General features: G+C 46.9%; 1 protein-coding gene and 1 long non-coding RNA gene across 4 annotated transcripts in view; both read left to right on the forward strand.

The window, feature by feature from the left end:
• Positions 1 to 13862: 13862 nt before the first annotated feature.
• Positions 13863 to 26683, forward strand: part of GALNT10 (polypeptide N-acetylgalactosaminyltransferase 10) — a 270053-nt gene continuing 257232 nt past the window's right edge. The window contains exon 1 of the mRNA XM_064278619.1: positions 13863 to 14036. Within this exon, the coding sequence (XP_064134689.1) occupies positions 13878 to 14036 (159 nt within the window). The 5' untranslated portion in view covers positions 13863 to 13877. The remainder of the gene's footprint in view (positions 14037 to 26683) is intronic.
• LOC111751236 (uncharacterized) overlaps positions 14486 to 26683 on the forward strand; it is a 79870-nt gene continuing 67672 nt past the window's right edge. The window contains exon 1 of one of the 3 annotated variants that reach the window (XR_002786335.2): positions 14486 to 17715. This is a non-coding gene — a long non-coding RNA (uncharacterized LOC111751236). The remainder of the gene's footprint in view (positions 17716 to 26683) is intronic. The other 2 variants (XR_002786334.2, XR_002786333.2) reach the window with 2 other exon arrangements.

A 26683-nucleotide genomic window follows, 5' to 3' on the forward strand; every position in this document is an offset into this window, starting at 1 on the left:
TTATCTGCTAATTAATCAGTAAAAAACCCTCTCCCTCCCTCCCTCCCTCCCCTCCTCGTAACCACAAAAGTATGTGTTCTTCTCAGTTTATACTATTTCTCAAGATCTTATAATAGTGGTCTTATACAATATTTGTCCTTTTGCCTCTGACTGATTTCGCTCAGCATAATGCCTTCCAGGTTCCTCCACGTTATGAAATGTTTCACAGCTTCGTCACTGTTGTTTATCGATGCTTAGTATTCCATTGTGTGAATATACCACAATTTATTTACCCATTCATCCGTTGATGGACACCTTGGTTGCTTCCAGCTTTTTGCTATTGTAAACAGAGCTGCAATAAACATGGGTGTGCATATATCTGTTTGTGTGAAGGCTCTTGTTTCTCTAGGGTATATTCCGAAGAGTGGGATTTCTGGGTTGTATGGTAGTTCTATTTCTAACTATTTAAGATAACGCCAGATAGATTTCCAAAGTGGTTGTACCATTTTACATTCCCACCAGCAGTGTATAAGAGTTCCAATCTCTCCGCAGCCTCTCCAACAGTTATTATTTTGTGTTTTCTGGATTAATGCCAGCCTTGTTGGAGTGAGATGGAATCTCATCGTAGTTTTAATTTGCATTTCTCTAATGGCTAATGATCGAGAGCATTTTCTCATGTATGTGTTAGCTGCCTGAATATCTTCTTTAGTGAAGTGTGTGTTCATATCCTTTGCCCACTTCTTGATTGGGTTGTTTGTCTTTTTGTGGTTGAGTTTTGACAGAATCATGTAGATTTTAGAGATCAGGCGCTGGTCGGAGATGTCATAGCTGAAAATTCTTTCCCAGTCTGTAGGTGGTCTTTTTACTCTTTTGGTGAAGTCTTTAGATGAGCACAGGTGTTTGATTTTTAGGAGGTCCCAGTTATCTGGTTTCTCTTCGTCATTTTTGGTAATGTTTTGTATTCTGTTTATGCCTTGTATTAGGGCTCCTAGGGTTGTCCCTATTTTTTCTTCCATGATCTTTATCGTTTTAGTCTTTATGTTTAGGTCTTTGATCCACCTGGAGTTAGTTTTTGTGCTTGGTGTGAGGTATGGGTCCTGTTTCATTTTTTTGCAAATGGATATCCAGTTATGCCAGCACCATTTGTTAAAAAGGCTATCTTTTCCCCAATTAACTGACACTGGGCCTTTGTCAAATATCAGCTGCTCATATGTGGATGGATTTATATCTGGGTTCTCAATTCTCTTCCATTGGTCTATGTGTCTGTTGTTGTACCAGTACCAGGCTGTTTTGACTACTGTGGCTATATAATAGCTTCTGAAATCAGGTAGAGTGAGGCCTCCCACTTTCTTCTTCTTTTTCAGTAATGCTTCCATAGGGTTTTCAATGAATAATTTTTCACAAATAGATCACCAGGACTTTCTTCCAAGGAACCTCTGGGTGCACTTGAACTTCCAACTTTTAGGTTGGCGGCTGAGTATATTAACAGTTTGTACCACCCAAAGACATAGTGGGCACTCTATAAATGTTAGCTAATGTCATCATTTCATCTTTATTAAAATATAAATGCTAAAATAGAAATATGTATAAGTAAAATGGGAAAAACAAGGAAGAGGCTCTTAGCCAACTGGGTGAGAGGAAGAAACAGTCAGTGAAGAAGGAGGAGATGCCATCTGAGCTGGGTAAGAATTTATCAATGCAGAAAGATGTAAAGGCTGTATGTGGGAGGGGAAAGAGCAAGAACCAAGGCATGGAGGTGAGAAACGACATGGTTAAGGTAAGAGACTGCTAGTAGTTTTGTGTAAAGTATAAAGCCAACAACTTGAACTTTATTGTGAGAATGGGGAGTCCACCAGCAGGGACCAACATGGCAAGTTTGCATACCAGAATTGTCATTACAGAGAGGAAGATGAATTTAAGGGATGCAATTGCAACAATTCAAGTGAGAAGTGATAAAAGTTTCAACTTGGACTTGAGATTAGGGTATAAAGGTCAGGGCACCTTTGGATATAAGGGACAGAGAATCGCTCATGATTTCAGGGGAGTAGAATATAGCAGGAGACCTCCCAGAAGCCCTAAGGCAAAGGCTTCAGGCCAACCTGGTATCCCAGAAACTAGAACCAGAACTAGAAAGCCAGGAGCCAAGGTGGTTATCTTTCATGGTTTTCTTTCTCAGCACCTCTGTTCCACTGTCCTCTCTTAACTGATGCACTTCTTCTGTGACTCTTGATTTCTACTTTCCCATAACATGTCCTTGTGTGTAGCCCAGGGGTAATCTCAAGTCTGATACTACCTGAAGTTCCACCTTCAGGGATCACCTCCAGCTGCCGTCTTCCCTCCGCATCACTTGGATCCAATTTCTATGACAGAATCTGAATGGCTCAGCTCAGCTCATCTTTTTGGTCCAGGTCAGGCAAGTCAGAGGTCAAGGACCTGCCTATAGATGGGGGATGAGAGAAGGATACACAAGGTAGAGAATTTGGCTGTTTGAGGTAGCACGGTTCTGGGCAGGAATTCTTCTCCTGGTCACCAGAAATTTGTCCAATGTAGTAGGGATAAGGAGGAGGAGATAAATTTCAAATTTATTAGGTTATAAAATCTGGATTATCAGGTAGTCATTTGAATGTGGAAGGTGAGTTGGAGTGGAGGCAAGGATGATGCCAGGGGCTGACTTGGGTAACTGAGGGGTCTCTGAGCTCTACTTTCTGGTATTGGTGCCACGCTCAGGCAACCTCTCAGCTTGCTTAATTCAGTCAGGGTCTCAGCAGGGAGAGATGGCACATCCTCACTGGATAATTTGAAAGGAGTTTAACAAGACAATGGGGCAGGGTACATGGAAGCCAGAGGGGCAGTGCAGTACCCTGGGGCTGGAAACAGCGGTGTGCTGCCCAGCCCCAGGCCTGAAGGCAGAGGGGAGGGGCTGTTACTGGAAGCCAGAGGAGGGCTGTTTCTAAAAGCCTGCCTGACAGGAGTTGGGGCTTTCAGCCATGGACAGTGGCAATGTCCCACTAAGGGAGCTGGGGCAAGAAACACCCTGACTTTGCCCTCCTCCTTCCTTCTGAAATCCTGCCGTGGCTTCCCAATGGCTAATACAGAGGGCTAACCCACAGGAAAACAGAGAGCAAGGAAGTCCATTAATGCACTCTATATAGTTGAGCCTTTCTGGGGCAAGGAGGAGAAGGGTGGAGGGTAAATCTGGAAGGTAAATTTGGAGAAGGGTGAAGGGTGAAACCCCTTTATTTCACAGAGGTGGCCAAATGTAAGATGCTCAGTAATCTCCTCATGGTGACAAGATGGCTGCTGGGGTTATACCCAATCCTTTCAGCTATCCCAGCTCCGAGAGGACACTACTTTCTTGATTGTTGCTAGTTACTCTGATTCGTGGTGACCTTATATATAACAGAGAGCTTGGCTGCTAACCAAAAAGTCAGCAGTTAGAATCCATTAGCCACTCCTTGGAAACCCTGTGGGGCAGTTCTACTGTGTCCTATAGTGTCTGTAAGAGTCGAAATCGACTCTACGGTAACGGGATTGGTTTTTGGTTTAGTGGCATCTTCATGATCGTTGGTATGTTTGGGTCCATTTTTTTGGTTACTGTGTCAGTCCATCTCACTGAGAGTTTCCCTCATTTTAGTTGGCCCTCTACTTTACCAAACATTTTGTCCTTTTCTAGTACTTGTTCTTTCCTGATGACGTGTCCAGAGTAAGCCTCTACAAAAAAGCAGAGTTGAGCCTCCATTGTTCTGATTTGCCTTGCTTAGATCAGCCATCTATACCTGCACCAATCACTGTAGCTGAAGGGGAAAGAGTGCTTTGATTGGCTAAGCCAGCAGCTAAGGGTGGAGTCAGCTTTGACCCAGTCTCCTGGCTAAGATGCGAGAAGATAAATCCTCAAGGAAAATCGGGGTGTTGTTAACTGACCAGATGAAAAGAGCAGTTTCTATTGTTACACTTAACAAGGGCTCCTTGAGGACTTTTGAGGTGGGAGGTTTTGGAACTGGACCAAGTAGGGCCAGAGCGCACTTTAAATAGGTGAGCCCAGCTATGCGGGATGGGGCCACCCCTCTCCATGCCTCAGTTTCCCAGTATGGGCAAATCTTAACATCTTGTCGCTCCAGCACTCACCAGCAAGCTGTTAGCCAACAAGTTCAGTCTTCTCATCAAGAATATAGACCCCTTGCTGCCCATGAAAACCATCAAGCCCTGTTTTCTGAATTTACAATTTGAAGTGAGACCTAGTAGAGACCTTTCTAGACCCAATGAAGTTTGCTGGAAGGTGCCACCTAGTGGAACATCAGATGACCTGCCGCTTAGGCAAAAAGTAACCTTACAAGGGTTTTAGACCCCAAGAGCCACTGAGCAGAGGTTCTCAACCTTGGCTGCATATTGGAATCACCGGGGAATGGCAGATTCCCACCCCCAGAGATTCTAACTTAATTGGTCTGGGATATGGGGTGGGCATCCAGGTTTGTGAAAGATGACTTGTGCACAAGATGATTCTAATGTGTAACCAGGGTTGAGACCACTGAGTTATAGAATGACTTTTTCCTTTGTGCAAAAATGAAAGTAATTAACCAGAAAGCACTCTCATTTCCCAAGCCTTGAAATTTATTTTAGTGGCAGTGCCAGGAGGTGGATTGCTCTCCATACACCTGATATTTGCAGCTGACCCTTCTGGCTAATGCTCTGTTTGAGATGTGCCCATCCCTTGATGTAGTATATTTACTCTTTGTTTGAGATTTCTGGCCTTCTCTGTTTGCTCTTTCATACATATCCTGCTTGAGGCATCTTCCCTGTCTATCGTCTTGCTTCAATAGCATTCCTGTACAGTTGGCTGGATTGGTTTAATTGGCATCTCACTGTGGATATGACAAAGTAGGTTCCAAGAGACAGGCAATTCCCTGTCTAGAGGTCATTTCAAATCGGCATCTGCAAACTCTTTCTTTTTATTCAAACCAGGAGCTGAAATGCCACTAAATGCACACACTGGATTGAACTACCTGAGTGGTGTCATGTTTCTGGTTCCTCCTCCCCCTTTCAATTCTGCAAGATTGAGTCCTAGAATTTTAGAAATGAAAAAGACCTCAAAAAGCATCCGATTCAACTGCTTTATTTAATATATTCATATTTTTTGTTTATTTAGACATCTCAGTTCCTGCTACCACATACACACATGGGTCCATACATGATAAACTTGAGGCCCAGAGAATTTAAGTGATCTGTCTGAAGTCACACAGGAAGTTAGGGGCAAAACCTGGACTGATCCAGGCTGATTAGATCCAAGCGGGGAAATTTCAGCTCCAGGTTTTTTTTTTTTTTTTCTCTTCCTCTGTCTTATAAGTTTGAGTCATGTAAAATGACCAGCCTGGTTGTTAGTTGCTGTTGAGTTGATCTTGACTCATGACGACCCCATGTGTGCAGAGTAGGGTTTTCAAGGCTGTGACCTTTCAGAAACAGATCACCAAGCCTGCCTTCCAAGGCACCTCTGGGTGTGTTCGAACCACCAACTTTTTGGCTAGTAGTCAAGTATTTAATCGTTTGTGCCATCCAGGGACTACTAACCTGGTAGAGATAGCTATTTGGGTCACTGACACCAGTGTTAAGTAGTTTCCTGAATGCAGGTTTTAAAGAGGTGGATGCTTGCTTGATTCATTCATTTATTCCCCACATATTTGTTGAGCACCTATCTTTGCCCAGGTACTGTGCTAGGCATGGGGGATATGCATCAAGAGCAAAAACAAACAAGGTGTCTCTCAGATCAGTGTAGGAGGCATTTCAAACAAATAATCACCCAGTAAATGTAAACAGAATTGTACAACAAGAACGCTCCTTAAAAGCGAGGATGGTGAGACTTCAGTTCACTTACTTTGGATACATCATCAGGGAAGGCCAATCGCTAGAAAAGGACATCATATGTGGTAAAGTAGAGGATTAATGAAAATGAGGGAAACCCTCAGTGAGATGAATTGAAACCATAGCCAAAACAAACATAGCAATGATCATGAAAATGATGCAGGACAGGACAATGATTCATTCTATTCCATTATACATAAAGTCACAATGAGTTTGAGAGGATTGGACACCACAACAAAATGTAAACATTGTACCTGTCAAGGAAAGACACATGTTGCTAAAAGTTCACATGACTGGAGAGATTATTCTGGTCAGGGAGATCAGGCAGGCTTTTCTGAGGATTCATCAGGTGAGTTTAATGACTCCCAAGGAAAAGGGGAGAGCAAGAGGGTTTTAGGTTTGGAGGAGACACACAAGTCTAACTCCTGCAGCTCCTCAGGTTTTGCTCAGGGTCAAACAGACCTCTGTGGCCTGGAAATTATATCATTACCGAGTCACGATTATCCCCATTTTGCTGGTGAGAAAACCAAAGCTCTGAGAAGCTAATGGACTTGGTCAAGGTTAGAGAGGAAGTTAGAGACAGCCCGACATGCAGACCAACACCTTCTGACTCACAGATTCCTTCTGTTTCACACACCACTTCAGCCCACGACTATGCCAGACTAGCCTGCGGATACAGTTCTTGACAAATGGGTTCAGCACCAAGAGACTCTGAGGAAGACAAGGTGAGGACATCTAGTAGGAAAGGTTTTAATACCCTCATCAAGAAGGTTGAAGGCCTGTGCATTTCACTTCTCCTCTGCCTGACCCTTCCTGACAAAGTATATCCTGAAGGAGATACTGAAAGATCTGCCTGCTACTGATGACAAGATGGAAAACTGAAGAAGAGTGACAAGAGAATAAGCACTCATTAAAAAAAAAAAAAAAAAGTGATGAAGATGGGTAGATGAAGAAAGAGAGGAGATGCTCATCCTTCATCAAGCATGTTTTAAGTCCTTGTCTGTGCCAGGCAGATATACTCTAGGATCTGAGGATACATCAGGGAATGAGCAGACAAGGTTTCTGCCCCATATAGTTGACATTCTATTTGGAGGAGCCCAACAATAAACCATTAAAGAAGCAAATACTAAGGCTATAGCAAAGAGGGATATGCACTATCATACAGCAAGGTGTAAAGTACAGAAGAGACTACTTCAGGTAGGATGGTCAGGGAGGACCTCTGTGAGAAGGTGACTTTTTTTTATTGTGGTTCTGTAAAAAAGGCAGTGTGGTGGCATTGTCCAACCTTTACAAGGGAGAGGGAGAATCATCATCAACATCAGCCCAAGGATGATTCTCATGAGGTGGAGGTCAGACATACCTCCTCTCTCCAACTTTTTTCCAATTCTGACACCAGCCGTCTCGCCACAGCACTCTCTACTTCCCTTCTGGGTTCAATAATTCATTGCAATGGCCACACAGAACTCACAGCTTATACTCACAGTTATGGGATTTATTAGGGAAGTAACAATTCAGGATCAGGAATGACTCAGGATAGAGTTCTTTGATCAGGACAGCTTCTTCTCCTGCTGTGCCTGCACAAAGTCCTTTGCCACTAGGCCAGCAGGGCCTGGCCCCTTGCCCTTGGCCTGGGGCAAAGCATTACAAAGCTCTTCAGCTCTGCCGATAAGAGCCCGGAGGCACCCCACTCCACCAGGAAGCCTCCCATCCAAAAGTGCTCAGCTCTCTCACTCACTCTGTGGGTTAGCATGCCCACTGTAGCTGCCTCACTTTGTGAGCCAGGAAGCCCACTGCACTGTCTCGCACCAATCTTCTGGTACTGCTGCTGCCATTTCTCTGCCACTTGTTTTTGCCAGGCTTACTGCTGCTTCTTGCCGTCTCTGGTGTTATAACTCTCTCTTTCTCTGGGGTCTAGGAAGTTCTTTGCACAGGTCCCCCAAGTTCAAAGGACCACTCTGCTCCTGGCTCTTCTTTCTTGATGGTAGTGAGGTCCCTGCTTCCTGCTTCTGGGATGGCTCATTTTAAGCCTAGTGGAATGGCAAAACGACCAGTCCCTTCATTAGGGTTCCAAACATCTTATTTACATGGTCCTACATCTGAAAGGGTTCCACGTACCTTATTTGTATTGTTAGCAAGCTGTCCAAACCCCTTAGTGGGCCACAAGGACCTTATTTACATAGTCCCACCCAATCATTTTGTGGGAGTCACAACACCCTGAATGGCTAAAGCCCGTTGCCATTGGGTCGATTCCGACTCATAGTGACCCTATAGAACAGAGTAGAACTGTTGCATCGAGTTTCCAAGGAGCACTTGGTGGATTCGAGCTGCACTTAACCACAACCCCACCAAGGTTTCCAATGAATGGCTAGAGGGGCCATATTAGTAATTCACTGCACCACAGGTACCAATATACATAACAAAACAAACACCAATGCAACAATTTCTACATGTACAATTCAGTGACATTGATTGTGTTCTTCAAGTTGTGCAACCATTCTTGCTATCATTTTCCAAATCACTTCACCATCATTAACATAAACGCAATGTCCCCAGAGCAAAAACTTCCCTTTACCCCTCCCCTGGTAACCACTAATAATCTCTGGTTTCTATAAAGGAGAAAAAAAAAAAAACCCATTGCTGTCGTGTCGATTCCGACTCATAGAGACCCTACAGGACACAGGGTTTCCAAGAAGCAGCTGGTGGATTTGAACTGCTGACCCTTTGGTTGGTTAGCAGCCGAACGCTTAACCACTAAGTCACCAGGGCTCCTTGGTTTCTATATATTTGCTTATTTCATGTGAGATCATACAGTGATCTTATTTCACTTACCATAATGTTTTCAAGGCTCATCCATATTGTGGTATTCATCACGGCTTCATTTCTCACTATGGCTGAGTAGTATTTCATTGTATGTATGAACCACATTTTATTTATCCATTCTTCTCTGAATGGGCATTTAGGTTGTTTCCAGCTTTTGGCTATTGTGAAAAGTGCTGCAATGAACATTGATGTACAGATTTCTGTTTGTGTTCCTTCCTTCACTTCTTCTGGGTGTATAGCTAGGCTTAGGATTGCTGTGTCATATGGTAGTTCTATATTCAACTTTTTGAGGAACCACCTAAATGTACCATTTTACTTTCCCACCAGCAATGGATGAGGGTTCCAGTTTCTCCACAACCTCGCCAATACCTGTTGTTTTCTGTTTTTGTTTTTTTTTTCATTGCCATTCTGATAGGGATGAGGTGGCAACTCATTGTGGTTTTGATTTGTATCTCTCGAATGGCTAATGATGTTGAGCATCTTCTCATAGGCATGTTGGCCATTTTGATATGCTCTTTGGTTAACTGTCTGTTCAAGTTTTTTGCCCACTTTTTGATTGGGTTGTCTTTTTGTTCTCAAGTTGTAGAAGTTGTAAAATATATTTTGAATATTAGATCTGCAGAATAGATGTTTGAGCTGAGACCTGAAGGATGAGAAGGAGCCATAATGGGGGAAGATCTGAGGGAACAGCGCTCCTGGCAGAAGCATTGGCTAATGCAAAGACCTTGGCGCTGGCATGAGTATAGTGCATTCAAGGACCTGAAAGGAGAATGAGAGATGAGATCAGAGAGGCACAGACCAGAGAAGAGGGGTTTTGCTAGGCAGCTGAAATTCTGTTCATGCCTCCTCAGTCTTCCTGTTGGGCTTTTATTTTGCCCACAGTGACTAAGCACTTACATTAGAACAGGCTCTGCAGTAAACCCTTATACACATTATCTCATTTAATGCCCACAATAGGTCTAACAGGGCTCAGTCTGAAAGTAACACTTCTTGTTCAGTTTCAGTCGATGACCAGATCAGTTTTCTCCCAAAACCAGCCAGAGCGAATGGGCTGCCCATGTGTCTCAAATGGTATTGTCTTAATGAGTAAGATAAAATCCTAGGAGCTCTCCCACCACCCGGGTACATCCAACATTGTAGAAGGTGATCAAAGAATCCTGGCATTAAAGCTGGGTTTGTGGCCTAGAGCCCACTGGGGGCAGACCAGGCCTGTGTGCAGCTTCGATCAAGTGACTCCAGTAAGAAGAGAAAAAGCTCAAACTCAATTTTGCACAGAATCTTCTAGGGAGCTGGAAGTGGGAGTGGAGAGGAGAGAGACACTGAAGGTTTTCCCGAACATGGGCTCAGCTGCTATACTTCACTCAGCCATTAATTCTTGAGTACCTACTGTGTGCCAGGCTGGTAAAGGGACACAGCTTTGCTTCATGTGGTTAAGCAGAAGTATGAACTCACACCCGAGGTATCTTTTTCGAATAAGTCTGCCTCCAAAGGGGACCTTTTTGCAAATTCCTCTGCCTAGAAGGGACACTGGTTTTCTAACTGGCAAAAAGGGGGAAGTATGTGCTAGCAGAGGCCCTGGCAGGGGATACTGTAAAGGGCAAAAAGGTATATATAAACTTCCTGCTTGCTTGAAGCTCACATCTAGACAGGGAGACCAAAAATAATACCTGCTCTGAAGAAAAATCAAGCAAATACAGATAATGAGGGCGGCATTTTATATTTTAGATCAGCTGGTCAAGGGAAGATCTCTCTGAGGCAAGATATTTGACCAGGTCCCTGAGAGAAGGAAGGGGTGGAGCCATGCCAGTGTGTCAAGGAAGAAAGTTCTAGGCCTGGGCACACCCAACAAATTTGCAAAGACCCTAAGGTGATAAGCAACTTGGTGTGTTTGAGTAAGATAGCAAGGAGACTAGTGTAACTGGAAGGGAAGGAGACAGGGGAAAAACTAGAAGTAGGGTCAGATCATGTATGAGTTCATGGGCTGTGGTAAGGATTCTCAGATTATTCTAATGTGAAGGGAAGCCACAGCTGAGTTCTCAGGAGTAGAGTGAGCCTTATGTTTGTAAAAGGATCATGTTTGCTGCTGTGTGTCCAGCTTTGTGCTAGGTGCTGTCAAAACATTAAAGACTTTTGCAACATTGTCTTCCTCTCTAGGAATTTCCACTTTTCTCAAGGGCAGGATGACCATCCAACTTCATAAATACTGTGTATCAACCTCAGTATAAAAGATATATATAAAAAACAGTTTAGGGGCCAGCATCTGACCTCCTCCAACCCCACAAGTGGGATGGAGAAACAAGACCAACAGTGCAAGGCTGACTCCCATGAGGTGGAGGCCAGACAAGCCTCCTCTCTCTGCTGTCTTTACCAATTCTGACACTAGCCGTCCCTTCCACAGCACTGTGTTCGGTAATTCATTGCAATGGCCACGAAGAATTCACAGAACATACTCAGATTATGGGATTTATTAGGGAAGTAACTGTTACAATTCAGGCTCAGGAAGACGTAAGGATACAGTTCTTCCATCAGGACAGCCCCTTCCCGGCTGTGCTCCCAGGCATGCCTCTCCTTGGCCCTTGCCCTCTGACCAAAGGCACTCAGCTTTCTTGCTCCGTGGGCCAGGAAGCCCAACTGTGCTGTGTCCTGTGGGTCTCTCCTTCCTTGACGGTGGTGGGCTCTTCTCTTTCCTGCTTCTGGGGTGGCTCATTCCTAATGGGATGGTAAAGCTGACCAATCCCTTTGGTGGGCCAAAATTACCCTATCACACAGTGCCACTCAATCACCTGGGTGGGAGTTATAAAACCGTGGCTAGAAAGGCGACACAAAAGTAATCAACTGCACTGCAACATAGGGCTAGGATCTAGGGATAGAAGAGTAGGCAGTCTAAACTAAACCTGTTACCATCGAGTTGCTTCTAACTCACAGCAACCCTACAGGACAGAGTAGAACTGCCCCATAGGGTTTCCAAGAAGTGGCTGATAGATTTGAGCTGCTAACCTCTTGGTTAGCAGCCTTAGCTCTTAACCACTGCACCACCAGGGCTCTGTAGGCCGTCTAGGCAGGGGCAAAAGTAAGTGCCAAGGCCCTGAGGCAGGAATGCACCTGGAGTGTTCTGAGGGACAGCAAGGGGCCAATGTGGCTGGAGCACAATGAATGAGGAAAGAATCAAGAATGAGGGCGAATCATATGGCCTTGTAGTTTTTGTAGGAACTCAATGAGATGTGGAAAGCCACTGGGGGTATTTGAGCAGAGGGGTGATGTGATCTGACCTTTGTTAAAAGAGGATCATTCTGGCTACCACATTCCTTAATCTGAGTCTTACTTTTAATTGCAGATAAGAAAAGCACCTACCTCATAGGGTAACCGTAAGCATTAAAAGAGATGATGCATGTTTACCATGGTGCCTGGCACAGAATAAACATTTGCTAAAAGGTAAGGATTACCATGACAGAAATCCAAAGAAAGGCAGCAGCTCCCTGAGGAGGAGTCTTGGAGGACTTCTTGGAGGAGGTGGCAGTTCAGCTGGACATGGAAAGATGAAGATTTCCATCAACAGAGTCGGGGAAGAGGAGAGGGAAACTGTGTGGTCAATAGCACATGAAGGAAAACAGGAAGGCAGCAACTGAGCTGAGTGAAGCACAGGCAAAGGAGGGGGTGAGGAGGAGAAGGTCTGAACAACCCTAGCAGGTCAGCCCCAGGGGTGTGGACTCTAGACTCGAGGTGGCGGAAACCTTGAAGATTTTGTAGCAGATATCAAAATCCGAGCTGCGATTTCAGAAAACTGAACCCCCATGCTTAGCCTAGAGCTGGAAGAATTGGGAGGCAGGAGTTGTAAGCACGTGAGTCTGAGGATGGAGGGTCTATAGGCACAGGCGTCAGTGGCTGGTTCAGAGGCTCAGAGACGAAGGCACTGAAGAGGGCGTCTCGTCTCTCCGAACCAAGAAGAAAGCAGTTACATGAAGAGCAGTGAGTTCCCGGGGGAGGAGCCACAGGCGTCATCATCAGCGTCTGGCCCCTGGCCCCTCGCAGTACCCGAATGATCGACTTCTCCTTCATAGACCTGAACCCGTTCCCTCGTCTAATGGGATTACGTATTTAATGTGTCAACTCCAAAACGTCAGGCCTTAGAGCCTATTTTCCTTCACCCTGGTGCCTGGCACAGTGTCTGGCACACAGTAGGCGTTCGCTAATGGTTTGCCGAATGACTGAATTGGTGCTAGAAATGGACAAGAAGATTTGGGAAAAGGCTTCTTGCGCTGAGCGCCTAGAAGCACACGTGGGACTGGAAGGCGCTGCAACTCCACGGAGGTTGGGCTTGCATGAGAAAAGGTCCTGCAGAGAAGCTCCGGTCACCTCCCTGCGGATTTGCAGGAACAGCAGACAGGTGGCCGGCGGGCACCGTACTTTACAGTTCATTTGCAACGCCAGGGGCCTCGGAGAGGTAGAAAGACTGGGCCCTCCCGCAGAACAGTGCGCGTGGAGAGCAGCTGTGGCCCCATTTCACGGCTGGGAGCACCGAGTTCCCCGGGATCAGCGTTAAATCCTCAGGTCATCGCAGCCGAGTCACAAAGGGGTGAGAAGCGACAGTCCAAGGGGCTGCAGGCGCAGAGTGTGAGGCCGGGCTCCGTCGTATTTGCATATCCCCATGGAGCTCGCAAACACTCGGATGGAGCAGGGAGCAGAGGTTTCCTGGCCAGGCATAGGTCGGCGGGCGCGACCTAGCGCGCGAAGGCGCACCCCGCCCTTCCGTGCTCAGCCCGCACCAGTTTGCGCCGAACTCCCCAACTCCAGGACTTTCGCAAAGCTCCTGCGGGCGGGGGAGCTGCCAAACAGCGGGCCACACCATCGCGGCCCGAAAAGGGGTAGCGCGCCAGTTCCGGACTCTGTCGCGTCCGGGCCGACGAGGACGAGCCGCCAGAAGGCCTAGATCGACGGCCAACCGTGCGCGGTGGCTGCCCTGAAGGAGGGCTGGCCCTGATTCGCGGCGCCGCGGGGCCCGAAGCCAGAGCTGGCGGCGGCGTTGACCCCCCGGCGGCGGCTGCGCGGTGGCGGCGCTCGGCTCCCCGGCCGGCGAGCGGCGGAAGTGCCGCGGAGTTGGAGCGGGGCCGGCGCCGCTGCCGCTTCTCTTCGCTGAGCTGCTGGCGCCGCGGGGCGGACGGGCGGACGCGTGGAGCTGGGGGCGACGCGGCGGGGCCGGAGGGGCGCGGTGGGGCTGACCCGCCCCGATGAGGCGGAAGGAGAAGCGGCTCCTGCAGGCGGTGGCGCTGGTGCTGGCGGCCCTGGTCCTCTTACCCAACGTGGGGCTCTGGGCGCTGTACCGCGAGCGGCAGCCCGACGGCACCCCAGGGGCAGCGGGGGCGGCGGTGGCCCGGGCGGCCGAACAGGTGAGTCCCCAGTTGCCATGGAAACCCGCGGGGATGGTACCAGTTCCCCGAATTTACCTCTCGTCTGCGGTTCCTTTTACCTTCCACTGTCTGCCTCCTTAGAGTCAGCGCCGGACACTCTACTGGCCTTCCCATTTTCCAGATGGGAATATTGAGTTTCAAAGAACAAGATCCCATGCCAGTCAGAGACAGAGTCGGAACTAGAACCCAGAACTCCTGGTGCTCAGTCCGGAGCTCTTTCACTTACTGTACATTGCCATCGTCCTTTCTGCCCCTGTCTGGTATCCACGCATCTCTTCCAACATCTCTCTTTTGGTTGCCCTCTGTAGTCCCTCTGGATAACTCATTCTGCCAATAGGAATGGAGATGGTGTCTAGGTCTTCTCTGCACACTCCCCCCCCCACCCCGCCCCCTCTCCTCCCCCCACCTGCTGATTCGGTGTTCTCTACTCAGGTCAGCCTTTTTTCTGGTTTCCTACCTGCTCAGCGAGACACCTGGGTCCTCTTCTCACCATTTGCTCACTACCCCCCCCCCGCCCCGCCCCAGTCTTATTCCTTCCTAAGAGCCTGCCCATTCACTGGAAGGATGCAAATATCTAGCTCCCCTTGGAGCTTCAGGCTCCCCAGGGGTGGGGAAAGGGGTTGAGCACCTCCTCTTTGAGGAGGTTGCTGCCTTTGATTTTCTAGGAGTTCAGAAGGTGGAGAGACCCCCAGATTTTCCCAGAGGCTGTTAGTGCCCAGTGCCCTGAGGCTGAAACATCACATTCCTTCCCAACCCTTCTCAGAGCACCCATGACCCCTTCTGAACTTGTCCAGTCTGATTAGGTGTGGTGTTTCTGGCAGCCGAAACTGAGATCTTAATTGTTTCTGCCTCCTCTGAACTCACCCGTGTTTGGTTTTTTTGTGTGCATGCATTTAAACTAGCAGCTCCCTGAGAGCAGAAGCTGTGTCAGATCCCTCCCACTCTCTCAGCTTCTCTCTGGGGCCTTGCACCGGGTAGGTGCCAATCAACATATGCATGCTTGAACTGTTTCATACAGTGGGACGTTCCAGGTTTTCTTACGGGATTTCCCTGGTCCCGTGGGAAGTAGATAATTTGTGCATCAGAATCAGACATGACTGATTGTTGGCCGGTCTCAAAGGAAGAGGCTGACTTTTTGAGGCTGATGGTTTTCTTTTCCTCTTCCCAGTCTCAGGCTGCTTGTCTAGGCTGTCTGGCATCTTGAGCATAGAGGACTCTTTGCGACAGAAATGACCAGTTTTGAGGGCAGCTTGTCACTCTGGTAATTGCTGCAGATCATCCAGAGGGCCTTGTAGATGTTTCTGGTAGATTTTACTGTTTGGAAACCGAGGGCTCCACCTTTCCCAAACCCCTGGCTCAAACCCTGATGGCCAGGGTTTCTCTCTCTTAAATTCAGTATCTACATGGGTTTTTTTCCTTCATGAAATCTCCTTCCTCTTTGTTCCTCTGCCCTCATGCTATACCACCATCAGGGGCAGGAGGCCAGGGTTCTAGCAGCTCTACCATTACCTTGCTGTATGTGTCGTTGACTACTTCCCATCTCCCTCTCTGAACCTCCCTTTCTCCATGTGTAAAAGATGGTTATTGGTCTAGCTTCAGCAATCTGTGATACCATCATCGAATCGATGAGGAGTAGAATGGCCACTTTTCTTTCCTGGACAGGTCTCCCTTGTAGCATCCCTAGTTGCGTGGGCTCCATACTGGACACAGCCCCAGGTCAAGGGGGAGCATGCCCTGCCAAATGCATATTCTCCTTTGGAAGAACTGTAGCCAGTTTTAAAATAGCTCCTGACATTCTGCCTCTGCCTAGAGAAAGCCCTCGTATTTCATTTGCTGTGGATCCCAGAGACTTTCTGATTTTCATTTTCTGTAGACCCAGATGTGTAGAAAGAAGGTCAAGGTTAACTGCCAGTTTGGCCTGAGCTTTCAAAGTAAATTACTCACTTATGCAAGAGGGGATTGATGGAGGAAGGCAGCCTTTTGGGCAGACAGGAGAGCAACAGCTGGGCGCTGCTCAGAGCCCCTAACTGAAATGGACAGACAGACTCACCTGGGAAGTTCTAGTTCTTGTTTATTTCTTTTCCTCTGGAATCACTTGATGAGGAGGAACAAGAAGTGGTGAAGGGGTTTGGTGGTGGTAGTGGTGGGGGTTGCCTACGGGTTATCCTTGCTCTAAAGAAAATCTCTTTGCTTCCTGGGAGCAGCAGAATGGAGCTGTTTTCCCAAGGATAAGCTCTTCTAGGTGTTACAGGATTCAGCATTCATCTGCTGCCTTTATTAGCAACACCCTGCCAAATTTCCACACAGCCCCTTTTTGTTTCGCTTTCCTGCAGATGCTGAGCACTGGGCTTGGCCCCCAGTCCCTTGTTTGAATGTCAGCTGGCCTTGAGGGAAGAGGCTGACTTCTCAAAGAGATGGTGTTCCATCCCTCATTCCACTGTACTGGAACGTGCACGCAACACATCGGGTTGCTATCTGGGAAATCTGGCATCTTGAACGCACAGAGCTTCTTTCAACAAGGCTGGCCAGTTCTGAGCTCAGCCTGTCACTCTTATAATTATTGAAAATCATCCCAGAGCACCTCTTTGATCTTTCTGGTAGAAATAACTGCAGAGGCTCTGGGGAAAAGTCTGGCAGGACTTTATCCAAATGAAAAATATATTCCTTGTGGGTTTGAGAGAAGTTTCTTTGAGGGTAAGATACCCACTGTTTGAGCAGTTCTCTAATGCCTTGATTTTTCTATTGGGTTGAAGAATAAGGAGTTTCAAAATAAGAACGTTTACTGTTGCTAGGAAGTCTACATAACTGTCAGGCTAGCTCAGCCTGGGTGTACCTCTGGAGCTCGGAAGGGCAGCTGATTGATAAAGGAAACATAATGCTTCTAGGATTTCAGCATGTATCTGGTCCGATAGCTGACTTCTCGGAAAGCTGCAAAACCAAGCAAGAAAAGCCAGTCTTGAAGCCATCTTCATTTTAATTTGGGGGTCCCTCTCACTTCCAGCTCCAGTGTGCTAACGTCTTGGTTTAATTCCACAGCCCGTTTCATATTTCAGACTTGGGAACTGGTTATTAAAACCCCATGTTATGAAATGTGATTCAGCCTCTTCCCATCTCTGAGCCATAAGCTCTTGTGAGAAATGACTTCATTGGATAATAGCGTCCATGGAATAGAAATTGGTGGGATAATGGAATACAAATGATTTTAATTTTCACGTCTCAGGAGTTTTTCTCATTGTGTCAGAGCTGAACTTTATTCTTAGAGCATCCAGAAATCAATATTTTTTTTCCCTTTTTTTTTTCAGTCTTCCGGGTGCCAGAGCCTTGCCCATTAGAAAGTTAAGTACCACAGAAATGTAGCCTTGGAACGATTTATTTTCTGCAGAGGGGCTGAGAACTTTTAGATTGCTAATCACTTCTCTGTCTGTATGCCCAGGTGAAATCTGATGCCACTGGAGAAGGGTTGTTGATTTACTGGATCAAGTCTGGCTCCCTGTATTCTTCCTCATATCCTGAACTTGCTGTGCCCCAAGGGACCCAGCAGAGAGAAGGCTTAGGAACAGAAGGCCTGGGTTCTGGTCCTCTCTCCAGCTCTAAACCTACTGTGTGACTTCAGGGAAGTGGTTTAACCTCTCTGGACCTTGGATTCCTCATCTGTGAAGTGAGGACTTAGATTCAGAAGGGGAAAGACAAATGTGTTGTTAGGTCAATGCTTCCACTCCCTGGGCCAGGGCAAAAAAAAAAAAAAAAAAAATACTCCAAGCCCCCATTGCTGTCAGATTAATTCTGACTCATAGTGACCCTGTAAGACAGAGTAGAACTGCCCCATTGGGTTTCCAAGACTGAAATCTCTACGAAAACAGACTGCTACATCTTTCTCTGTGGAGCAGCTCGTGGCTTCGAACTGCTGACCTTTTAGTTGGCAGCCGAGTTTAACCATTGCGCCACAGGGCAGATAGTACAAATCAGTGTTTTTCCCACTAAGCCCAGGCTTGGTCTCAGACTTTTTCTCAAAACTGCTGCTCAAGTGGAGCTAATGACATGTTGAAACTAAATTGCGATGTAGGAAATACTTTTTTTTTAGGTCTTTTCCATTCTGGGGTTCTGTGAGTTTCTTAAGCAGGTTTTGGAAGGGTCTGGTTAATGGGAGGAGCCCTGGTGGTGCAGTGGTTAAGAGCTTTGCTGCTAACCAAGGGGTTGGCAGTTGGAATCCGCCAGCCACTCCTTGGAAACCCTGGCAGTTCTCCTCTGTCCTGTTAGGGCCACGACGAGCCGGAATCGACTTGACGCCAACAGGTTTGGTTTTGGTTTTGGATAATAGGAGTGTATTCAAACAGACCTCCTTATTTAACTGATGATGAGGCCACAAATTAGAAACGTATTCATACTCCAAGTCTGTGGTCTAAGGATGTTCTGTGGGCTCCAGTGACACAATAACATATATTGGAATCAGGAATGAAAAAGCAAAGACCTGTTTATAAGATAACCATCTAGCTTGCTAATTGTACCTTGTCCACAGTCAGCTCTTAAACAGAGATGGCGCCACTGTATAAAAAGCACCTCAAGGCAAACTTAGCAGTACGTCCTGTGGCAGCTAAATGCTTCTAACGGTGTTTGCTGTGGGCTCTGTATTTTACATATGGCTGACCCTCTGCGACCCAGGTATTAGGACAGTCAAGGGAAGGATGTTTTAAGAGTCTTGCTTCTCCAAAGAACCACTGTCCTCATGCCTGTTAGAGTGAGGAAAGAAGGTAGTTTACACATGCCTGCCTGATGCCTGAGTTCCTGTGGTCAAGGAGTACCTTGTGCGTACCCTGTCACCCTTGAAATGTCTTGAGGTAGGAACCACATCCTCTTCTAGCATATAGCACAACGCTTGGCACTTACAAGGTGGTCAGGATGTGTTTGCTGAATGATGCGTATATGCCAGAGCAGTAAGGGGGCATCAGAAGTCATCTTGTCCAGCCTCTTAATTTTGTAGGTAGGGAAACTGAGGCCCAGAAGAGGAGAAGTCAGTTAAACAAATTCTTACAGGGAGGATTGCAGACCAGAATGCAGTTCTTCTCCAAGCTCTTACCTGTTTCACCATAAAGATTTTTTCCCCACATACTAATATTTGATCCTTTTCTATCATTCTTTTCTCATGAGCCAAGATTATCATCCCAAGTTTTAGAGACCAGTACTTAGTGAGACCAATTATTTGCTGAAACCTGTGTGGCTTTTTTTGTAGATTCATTTTGGTAAATTTTCGTCCCAAAGTTTCATAGATTTTAAGCAAGAAGATGGGTTAAATTTTCAGGCAGCAAAGGGACCTGGATAGAGAGTAGACGAGTTAAAAGGAGGAGTTATACAGGGATGGCAGATAATAATACCAAACACATGGCACCATTACCGTTGTCCATGGCAGACAACCGATCTGAGCCAATCACCTCAGATTCTCTATCAGTTGCAGGTGACAGAGTGAATTAAACCACATAGGCTGTAATGGAGTGTATTGGCTCCTATAACTGTGATTGGCTTCGGGTATGATATGATCTAGAAGTTCATGGTGTTGTCAGGATTCTGATTCTCTTTTTTTGGATTTTTCGGTTTTGACATTCTCTGTATGTTGGTTTTGTCCTAGGCTGAGCTCCCCATGGTAACAAAATATGGCTGCAGCTCTTCCAGACTTCATATCCACACCCAGATCCTAGAGGAGAGAGTCTGTCTTTTCTGGTACCTTCCAAATGAGAGGGGAAACTTTTTTCCTATAATCTCTATCAAGATCTCCTTAGGTGTTACTGACCCGCTTTGGATCTAATATAGTCCCTGAAGCATTCACAGTTGCCAGGAGTTGAGCTGTGCTGATTGACTTAACCCACCTTGGAGCTAGGGGTGAGGTCAGCCCACCCAAATAACAAGAATAGCAGTTCCACAGAGGAAAATCTGGATGCTCTTGTGGGGAGGAGAGAAATGCAATCTAGGGAAAAGACCAACAAATATTCACTCCAAAATCCCGCTGACAGTGTCCCAGACTACCCCTACCCAGAATCAGTCTTGATCTTTGCAGTAAAACCTCTTTGCCATCCTGGACTCTTAGAAAGAGCACAGGACCAAGAGTCTAGAGGTTTGTGTTCTTGTTCCAGGTCTGCTATCCCTTGGCTGAGATGATGAGCTGTGGGCCTCAGTTTCCTCCTGGGTAAAACTCTGGTGCCAATGCTTGCTGGCATACAGCAGACAGTTGCTAGGAGGAACAACTGAAAGCTGTCTTTATTTCATCTTACTTATGACTTCTGCTACCGCCTTCCTTTCCCCTCAGAGATGCCCTGAGAACTGAGCTGCAGTTCCTCCCCCTGCCCTCCAGTTAAAAGTTAATTCATTGAAAATTTCTCTCAAGCTGAAAAAGAACTTCTGTCTCTTCAGCTTAGACTTTTTTTCTGCCTGGCCCTCTTTAGCTGGAGGAGGCGGAGTGTTCATACTTTCAAAGCTAGAGGAAGCTAAACAATTCCGCTTGCTGCGGTGGGTGGGTGTGTATTTATGAGTGTGTCTCTTTTTCTCCATGTGTCTCTCTTCTCCCTCTCTTATCTTTGAATGGTTCCTGTTTGCTGCCCTCTGCTGAGTGCAGATAGGAGAGGGAAGGAAAAAAAGCAGGCCCATTTTTTCCATCCCTTTGATTTCAGGATATGCGCTTCAGATGCTGAAGTTTTTTCAGCTTTCTCAGGTGAATGATAAGCTTATCAATGATACTGATAAGAATGATGATGATGTGGGTGATAATGACAATGTTAATAATAATGGCAGCTGCCATTTATTTAGCACTTACTCTGTCAGGCATTGGACTAATAAGCCCTTAACACTTAAATCTTGTTAAATACTCACTGTTACAGGCAGGTAGGTGTGAATGAGGTAACTGAGGCTCACAGAGGTGCAGTTACTGCCTGGGGACACACAGACTGCAGTGGTGGAGCAGGGAGTCTCTGACCCAGCGCTTGAGCTTTTAGCCTCTGTACCTCCACCATATGTGAGCTGGGCAAAGGATCTGCCCTCACCCCCGCCCCTCCGCCCGTGCCCCTCCGCCCGTGCCCCTCCGCCCGTGCCCCTCCGCCCCTGCCCCTCCGCCCCTGCCCCTCCGCCCCTGCCCCTCCAAGGCCTTCTGCAAGGCTGCACTGGGAGCCCGGATGTCTGAGCAGAGGAGACAGACCATTGCTCTAAGACTGAACTTCTTCCAACAGTCGAGGAAGAGTCCTTGAGGTCACTCGGTAGTGGTGTGACTTTGAAGAGGAACCTTCACCACCACTGCCCACCTCCCCCTTACTGAGGCCCTGTTGATGAAGCAGTTCCATGTCCCTCTTGGGGCATTGTGTAGGTCTCTAGCTTTGGAGGTCCACTGCCTCATTCAAATCTCTGGCCTTGGTCAAGTCACTTCATCTCTCTGTACCTGGAATTCTAGGTCTATATAACGGGAGTGATGTTAACTGGGTTGGGGGTTCCTTTGAGGGTTGAATGAGTGGGTATAGGTAAAGGCTAAGCACAGCACCTGATGCAGTATAAGTGCCCATTAAATGTGATTGTGCCGCTGCTTGTGGGGGAGTGCTTGCCTTGGAGTAGGGACCAAATTTGTTTTGGTTTCCCTGGATAAGATAGAGAGGGGGTGACATTATGGAGACCTTGTGACCTCACCTTTGAGTTGAGAGAGCAGAGGAGAGACCATAAAATTGGGAACTACCCTGATTTCCGGTCCTAGCTCTGCCACTCTGTAGCTCTGTGTCTGACTTCTGAGACTTCAGGATCCTTATGCTAAAATGCCACTACCTGTCTGTTGGTTGGTCATAGTGTGGTGGCTTGTGTGATGCTATGATGCTGGAAGCTATGCCTCCGATATTTCAAATACCAGCAGGGTCACGTATGGTGAACAGGTTTCAGCAAAGTTTCCAGACTGAGTAGAAAGAAAGACCTGGCAATCTATTTCCGAATATTATTGTTGTTATTATTAGGTGCTGTCGAGTCAGTTCTGACTCCTAGTGACCCTATGTACAACAGAACAAAACACTGCCCAGTCCTGTGTCAACCTCACAATCGTTGCTGTGTTTGAGCCCATTGTTGCAGCTGCTGTGTCAGTCCATCTCATTGAGGGTCTTCCTTTTTTTCTCTGACCCTTTACTTTATCAAGTGTGATGTCGTTTTCCAGGGACTGGCCCCTCCTGGTAACATGTCCAAAGTAAGTGAGACAAAGTCTCGCCATCCTTGCTTCTAAGGAGCATTCTGGCTGTACTTCTTCCAAGACAGTTTTGTTTTCTGGCAGCCCATAGTCTATTCAATATTCTTTGCCAATACCATAATTCAAAGGCATCAGTTCTACTTCTTTTTTATTCATTGTTCAAATATTAGCCAATGTAAACCTTATGGATCACAATAACACATTGTCCGACTTGCTTGCCTTGAACACCTCATCAGGAGGGATTAATCACTAGAGGAAGACATCACGTTTGGTGAAAATAGAGGGCTTGCGAAGGCATGGAAGACCCTCGGTGAGATGGATTGGCACGGTAGCTGCAACTATGGACTCGAACATGCTGGTGATTGTGAGGATGATGCAGGACTGGACAGCATTACATTCTATTGTATGTAAGGCCACCATGAGTTGGAGTCGACGGCAGCTAAGAGCAACAATCCTAAAATGAACACAGCGATCACAACTTCATAGTGTTATGATGATGATTGAATTAAAGATGAGAAAATTGAGATGTAGAGAGGTTGAGTAACTTATCCAGGACCACACAACTAGGAAGTGATGAAAACAGGATTCCAACCCAGATGTCTGACTCCATAGAGCATAGCTGTGATGTTTCCTCTTGCTGCCTGCTCTACCCACTGGCCATATGACGTTGACCGAGACCACTCCCTCCTCTCTGGGATACGAGGAATCTGCAGCCCTCTTTGAGAAATACCGGGAGGTTATGACTGGGGGCCCCAATGAGCCAGGTTCTTGGTTTTGTTGTTGTTGGCTCTGGAGAGCTCTCCTTTTAGCTGACTGCCGGGCAGCAGTACCAGGGCGGGGATTACAACAGGTGTCACGTGCCGTCAGGAGCCTCACTCGGGCAGCCTCCCAAGAGCCCAGTTAGCCAGGGTTGTGTGTGTCTGTTTGGTTCTCCCCTGTGTGTTACAAGTTCAGCCGCCTCTGAGAGGCCACTGTTGAGTGAGGGGGCTGGCAGGGTCTTCTGGTGCAAGGAGTTTTCTTAAAGGGAGTAGGTTGGAAACATCTGGCGGGTGTGTCTGTGAAAATTACTTCCTGGTGCTAAAGCACATTGCATGTTCTCAACTGAAAACTGTTATTTTTGTGTGTTTACTCCTGAGTATTGATCAGAGTCAGCTGCTGATGGTTAAAATGTGTATGTGTGTGCATGTCTATTCGTGAAATAACCAGTTTCTAAATATGGCAGCTAACTTTAGTGAAAAGTTGATGGTTCTGTTCTTGGGGCATCAGTGTCTGTAGTTTGGATTTCTGGATTATTTTATTGATAATAAGCCTCAGTGGCCATTTACTTAAGTGGGCTTGTTTGAATAGCTTATCTGATCTTTATATTATTATTGTTTTTTAAAAATCTTACATGTATACTTTAACAGAGGTAGCAAATTGGTGGCCTGTGGGCCAGATGTAGCCCAGAGATAGTGTTTTGTGGGGTGGACTCAGTGATGACCTATAGACGGTTGAGTGAATTTGTTTTTAAATGTTAGTTTAGGTAAGTTGCCGGTACCTAAACCCTAGGATATTTAACATTAAAAAAAAATTGTCATTTCTGAATAGTGAAAAAATTAGAAGGTCCGGCAGCTGGGCTTGAGTTCCACTATCACAAAAAGTGGTTGGATGGAGTAGCGGCTGCCCGTTCTAGATGGGCCTGAGTTCTCCAGTTGGCCACGGCTCTTGCCACACTGTGTGGTCTCAAACTTGGCTGCTTCGCCCTTTAACAACAAAAAAAAAAAAAAAAAGGGAAAGAGAAGTATGTAAATCATAGGCTCTTGAATAAACTCACTTATTTACAACCAGATGGTTCCACTTTATCTCAGCCCAAGAAACTATTTACCTTGCTTCCTTCTGTGTCTTGATATTCTGAGTTCGAGGTCCACCCTGTCTAGTAGTGTGTTCCTGCTGTGTCAGGGGCTGCTGTAGGTTTGTTAGCAACGATGTAAGCACAGGGACTGCTTTGCTTTCCGCTGAGTGCTTCCTGGCATGCCAGGAGATCACCGAACGTGCATTACCATGGCTAGAGGAGCGTTGGGATTCTGTGAAAGGAGAGGAAAGACGGCTTTTCCAACAGAAACAGCGCATGCCGCCTTCCCTTGTCTGCGGGGCCCTCAAAAACAACCAGACGCATTTCTGAAAAAGAGACTGTGCGAAGGGAGTTTGGGGCCCACCGGAGTTAACTGGGTGAGGCAGTTCACCTGAACACAGCCACCTGTGTTCCAGTACAGAGAGAGCATTCTGCCAGGCAGGGGTGGCTGCAGCTGTACCTGCCATCCAGGAAGCTTCCCTTAGAGCTTCAAGGTGACTCCTTGCTTGACAGTGGGGTATGGGGTGTGGGGTGCACTCAGTTTGGCAGGCAGTCCTGGACTGAGAGTTACTCCTGTCTTGGTGCCCGGATCCACAGTGACAACAATGATTCTTAATTTATTGAGCTGTTAGTGTGTGCCATGCACTGTGCCACATCTCCTTTTGTCAGTGTAGTAACCCCAGGAGATAAGCTCTTATTGTTGTCATTTTATAGATGGGGAAACTGCAGCTCAGAAAGCTTAAGTAACTTCCCAGGCCTGCACAGGAAACGAGAAGTGGGATTCAAACTCAGATCTCTGACTCCCAAACCGGTGTTCTTAGCTACCATGCTGTGCTGACTCCTATGGGCAAGTCATTTAAGCTCTCTTGGCCTCTGTTTCCTCCATTGTAAAGTGGGAATAATCCCATCTCATGTGCAGGTAGCCTGTAGATAAGGGGAAGTTGTCTCTTTTCAGACCCTGAACTCTTCTTGCCACCCCTACCTTTGGGCAGTTATCTGGCACAACCATATGGCATGAATCACCCCTCCCACTGGGACAGAACAATCAGGGGTAGGCTCCTTTGATAGCGGTGGGTGGGTAGGGACAGAGTCAGCCCCTGGGTGGCCAGGGAGCACCGCCCCTTCTCCAGTGTGGCAGTTCCCTCCCCTCCCCAGCCTGGAAGCAGGAGAGGCAGCTGAGGGCTCCCGCACCAAAGCCCTGCCTGGGAACAATGGGGCATGCTAAGAATGCTGCCAGGTGCCAAGTCAGAGGTATTAAAGGGATATTTGATTAGTTTTAGACCTAATTGTCAGGCTTCGGCTTACTCCTTTTTCCTCTGCAGCACTTTAAGTTGGTGGGGGGCGGGGGGAAACCCTGGGTGCATTTCTTCCCTTCGTGCTGTGCTTGGGCTTTCTTTGACTTTGGGTGTGAGTAAGCCTCTTTTCAGCTCCCTCATATTCTCAACTCTCATCTGTCTCTCTGTATCTACTCCCCTTCCCAACTGTCTTCATGCTATGTGTGTGTCTCTCAGCAAATATGATGGGAATGAAACTGAAGAATTCATAAGCCAACCACTGTGGCATCCATGATTTCAAAGGACTTGAGCATCTTTCATCTTGTCTAGTCTCCCTCAACCTCCTCCCTGCCAAATGGTCACCATCTTTGGCTTGAACACCCTAGCTAGAGGAACTTTAGCTCAGCAGAGTCGTAGGTTGTCTGCCATGTCAGGGTGACAGAGGGTTTCTTGGGTGCCCTCTCACCTTCTTTCCAGGTACCTCTCAAATGTTTCCTTTCCTAGGAAGTCTTCCCTGATCTTTCCTGTTAGAATGAATATCTGTCTCTTATATGTACTTAGTACAGTGTAGTTTATACAACATTGATAGCACGAATGTTAGTCTGTGTTTTGCCATTTCCTAGGCAGCAGGAAATAGCGTTTAAGGATCCTTCCCGGTCACTCAGCCCCTTGACGAGACAGTGGGGTTCCAGCAGGAGAGAAGGATCTCAGAGAGCTGCCGAGTGAGCCTAAGCTTCCTCCTGTCTCTAGGAGTTCCATTCCCAAACTTGGCCACTGTGTTTTATATGTTCCCTTAGTTCAGAGAATATTTTAGGCTTTGTAGGCCATATAGTCCCAGTTGCAGCTACTCAGCTCTACTGTTGCGTTATGAAAGCAGCCATAGACAGTATGTAAATGAATGGGTGAGCTGTGTTTCAATAAAACTTTTTTGCAAAAAATAGGTAGTGGGCTGGTTTTGGCCCATGGACTTCAAGTCTGTAATTTGCCAACCCCTGTCCTAGTTCTTCCTGGTGAAAGAGTGCTGGGTTGTGAGGCAGGAGCCTGAGCTGAGATCAGAGCTGCCCTGAGTTGCTGTGTGACCTTGGGCAAGTTCCTGTCCTGGCAGTGCCTCAGTTTCCTCATATGTGAATTGTTTAGTTGAGGGAATGAACGTAAAGGGTCCTTCTAATTCTTGACACTCAGCAAAGCCCTGGGTCTCACACACCATTGGCTCCACCTCTGTAACAGATTCTAAATGCACACAGCAAGCACGTTCCTACCTCAGGGCCTTTTGTACATGCTATTTTCACTACCTGGAATGCTCTTCCTACAGATTGTTGCTCTCCTG

The sequence above is a fragment of the Loxodonta africana genome, chromosome 2 (genome assembly GCF_030014295.1).
Source record: "Loxodonta africana isolate mLoxAfr1 chromosome 2, mLoxAfr1.hap2, whole genome shotgun sequence".
Lineage (NCBI taxonomy): Eukaryota > Metazoa > Chordata > Mammalia > Proboscidea > Elephantidae > Loxodonta > Loxodonta africana.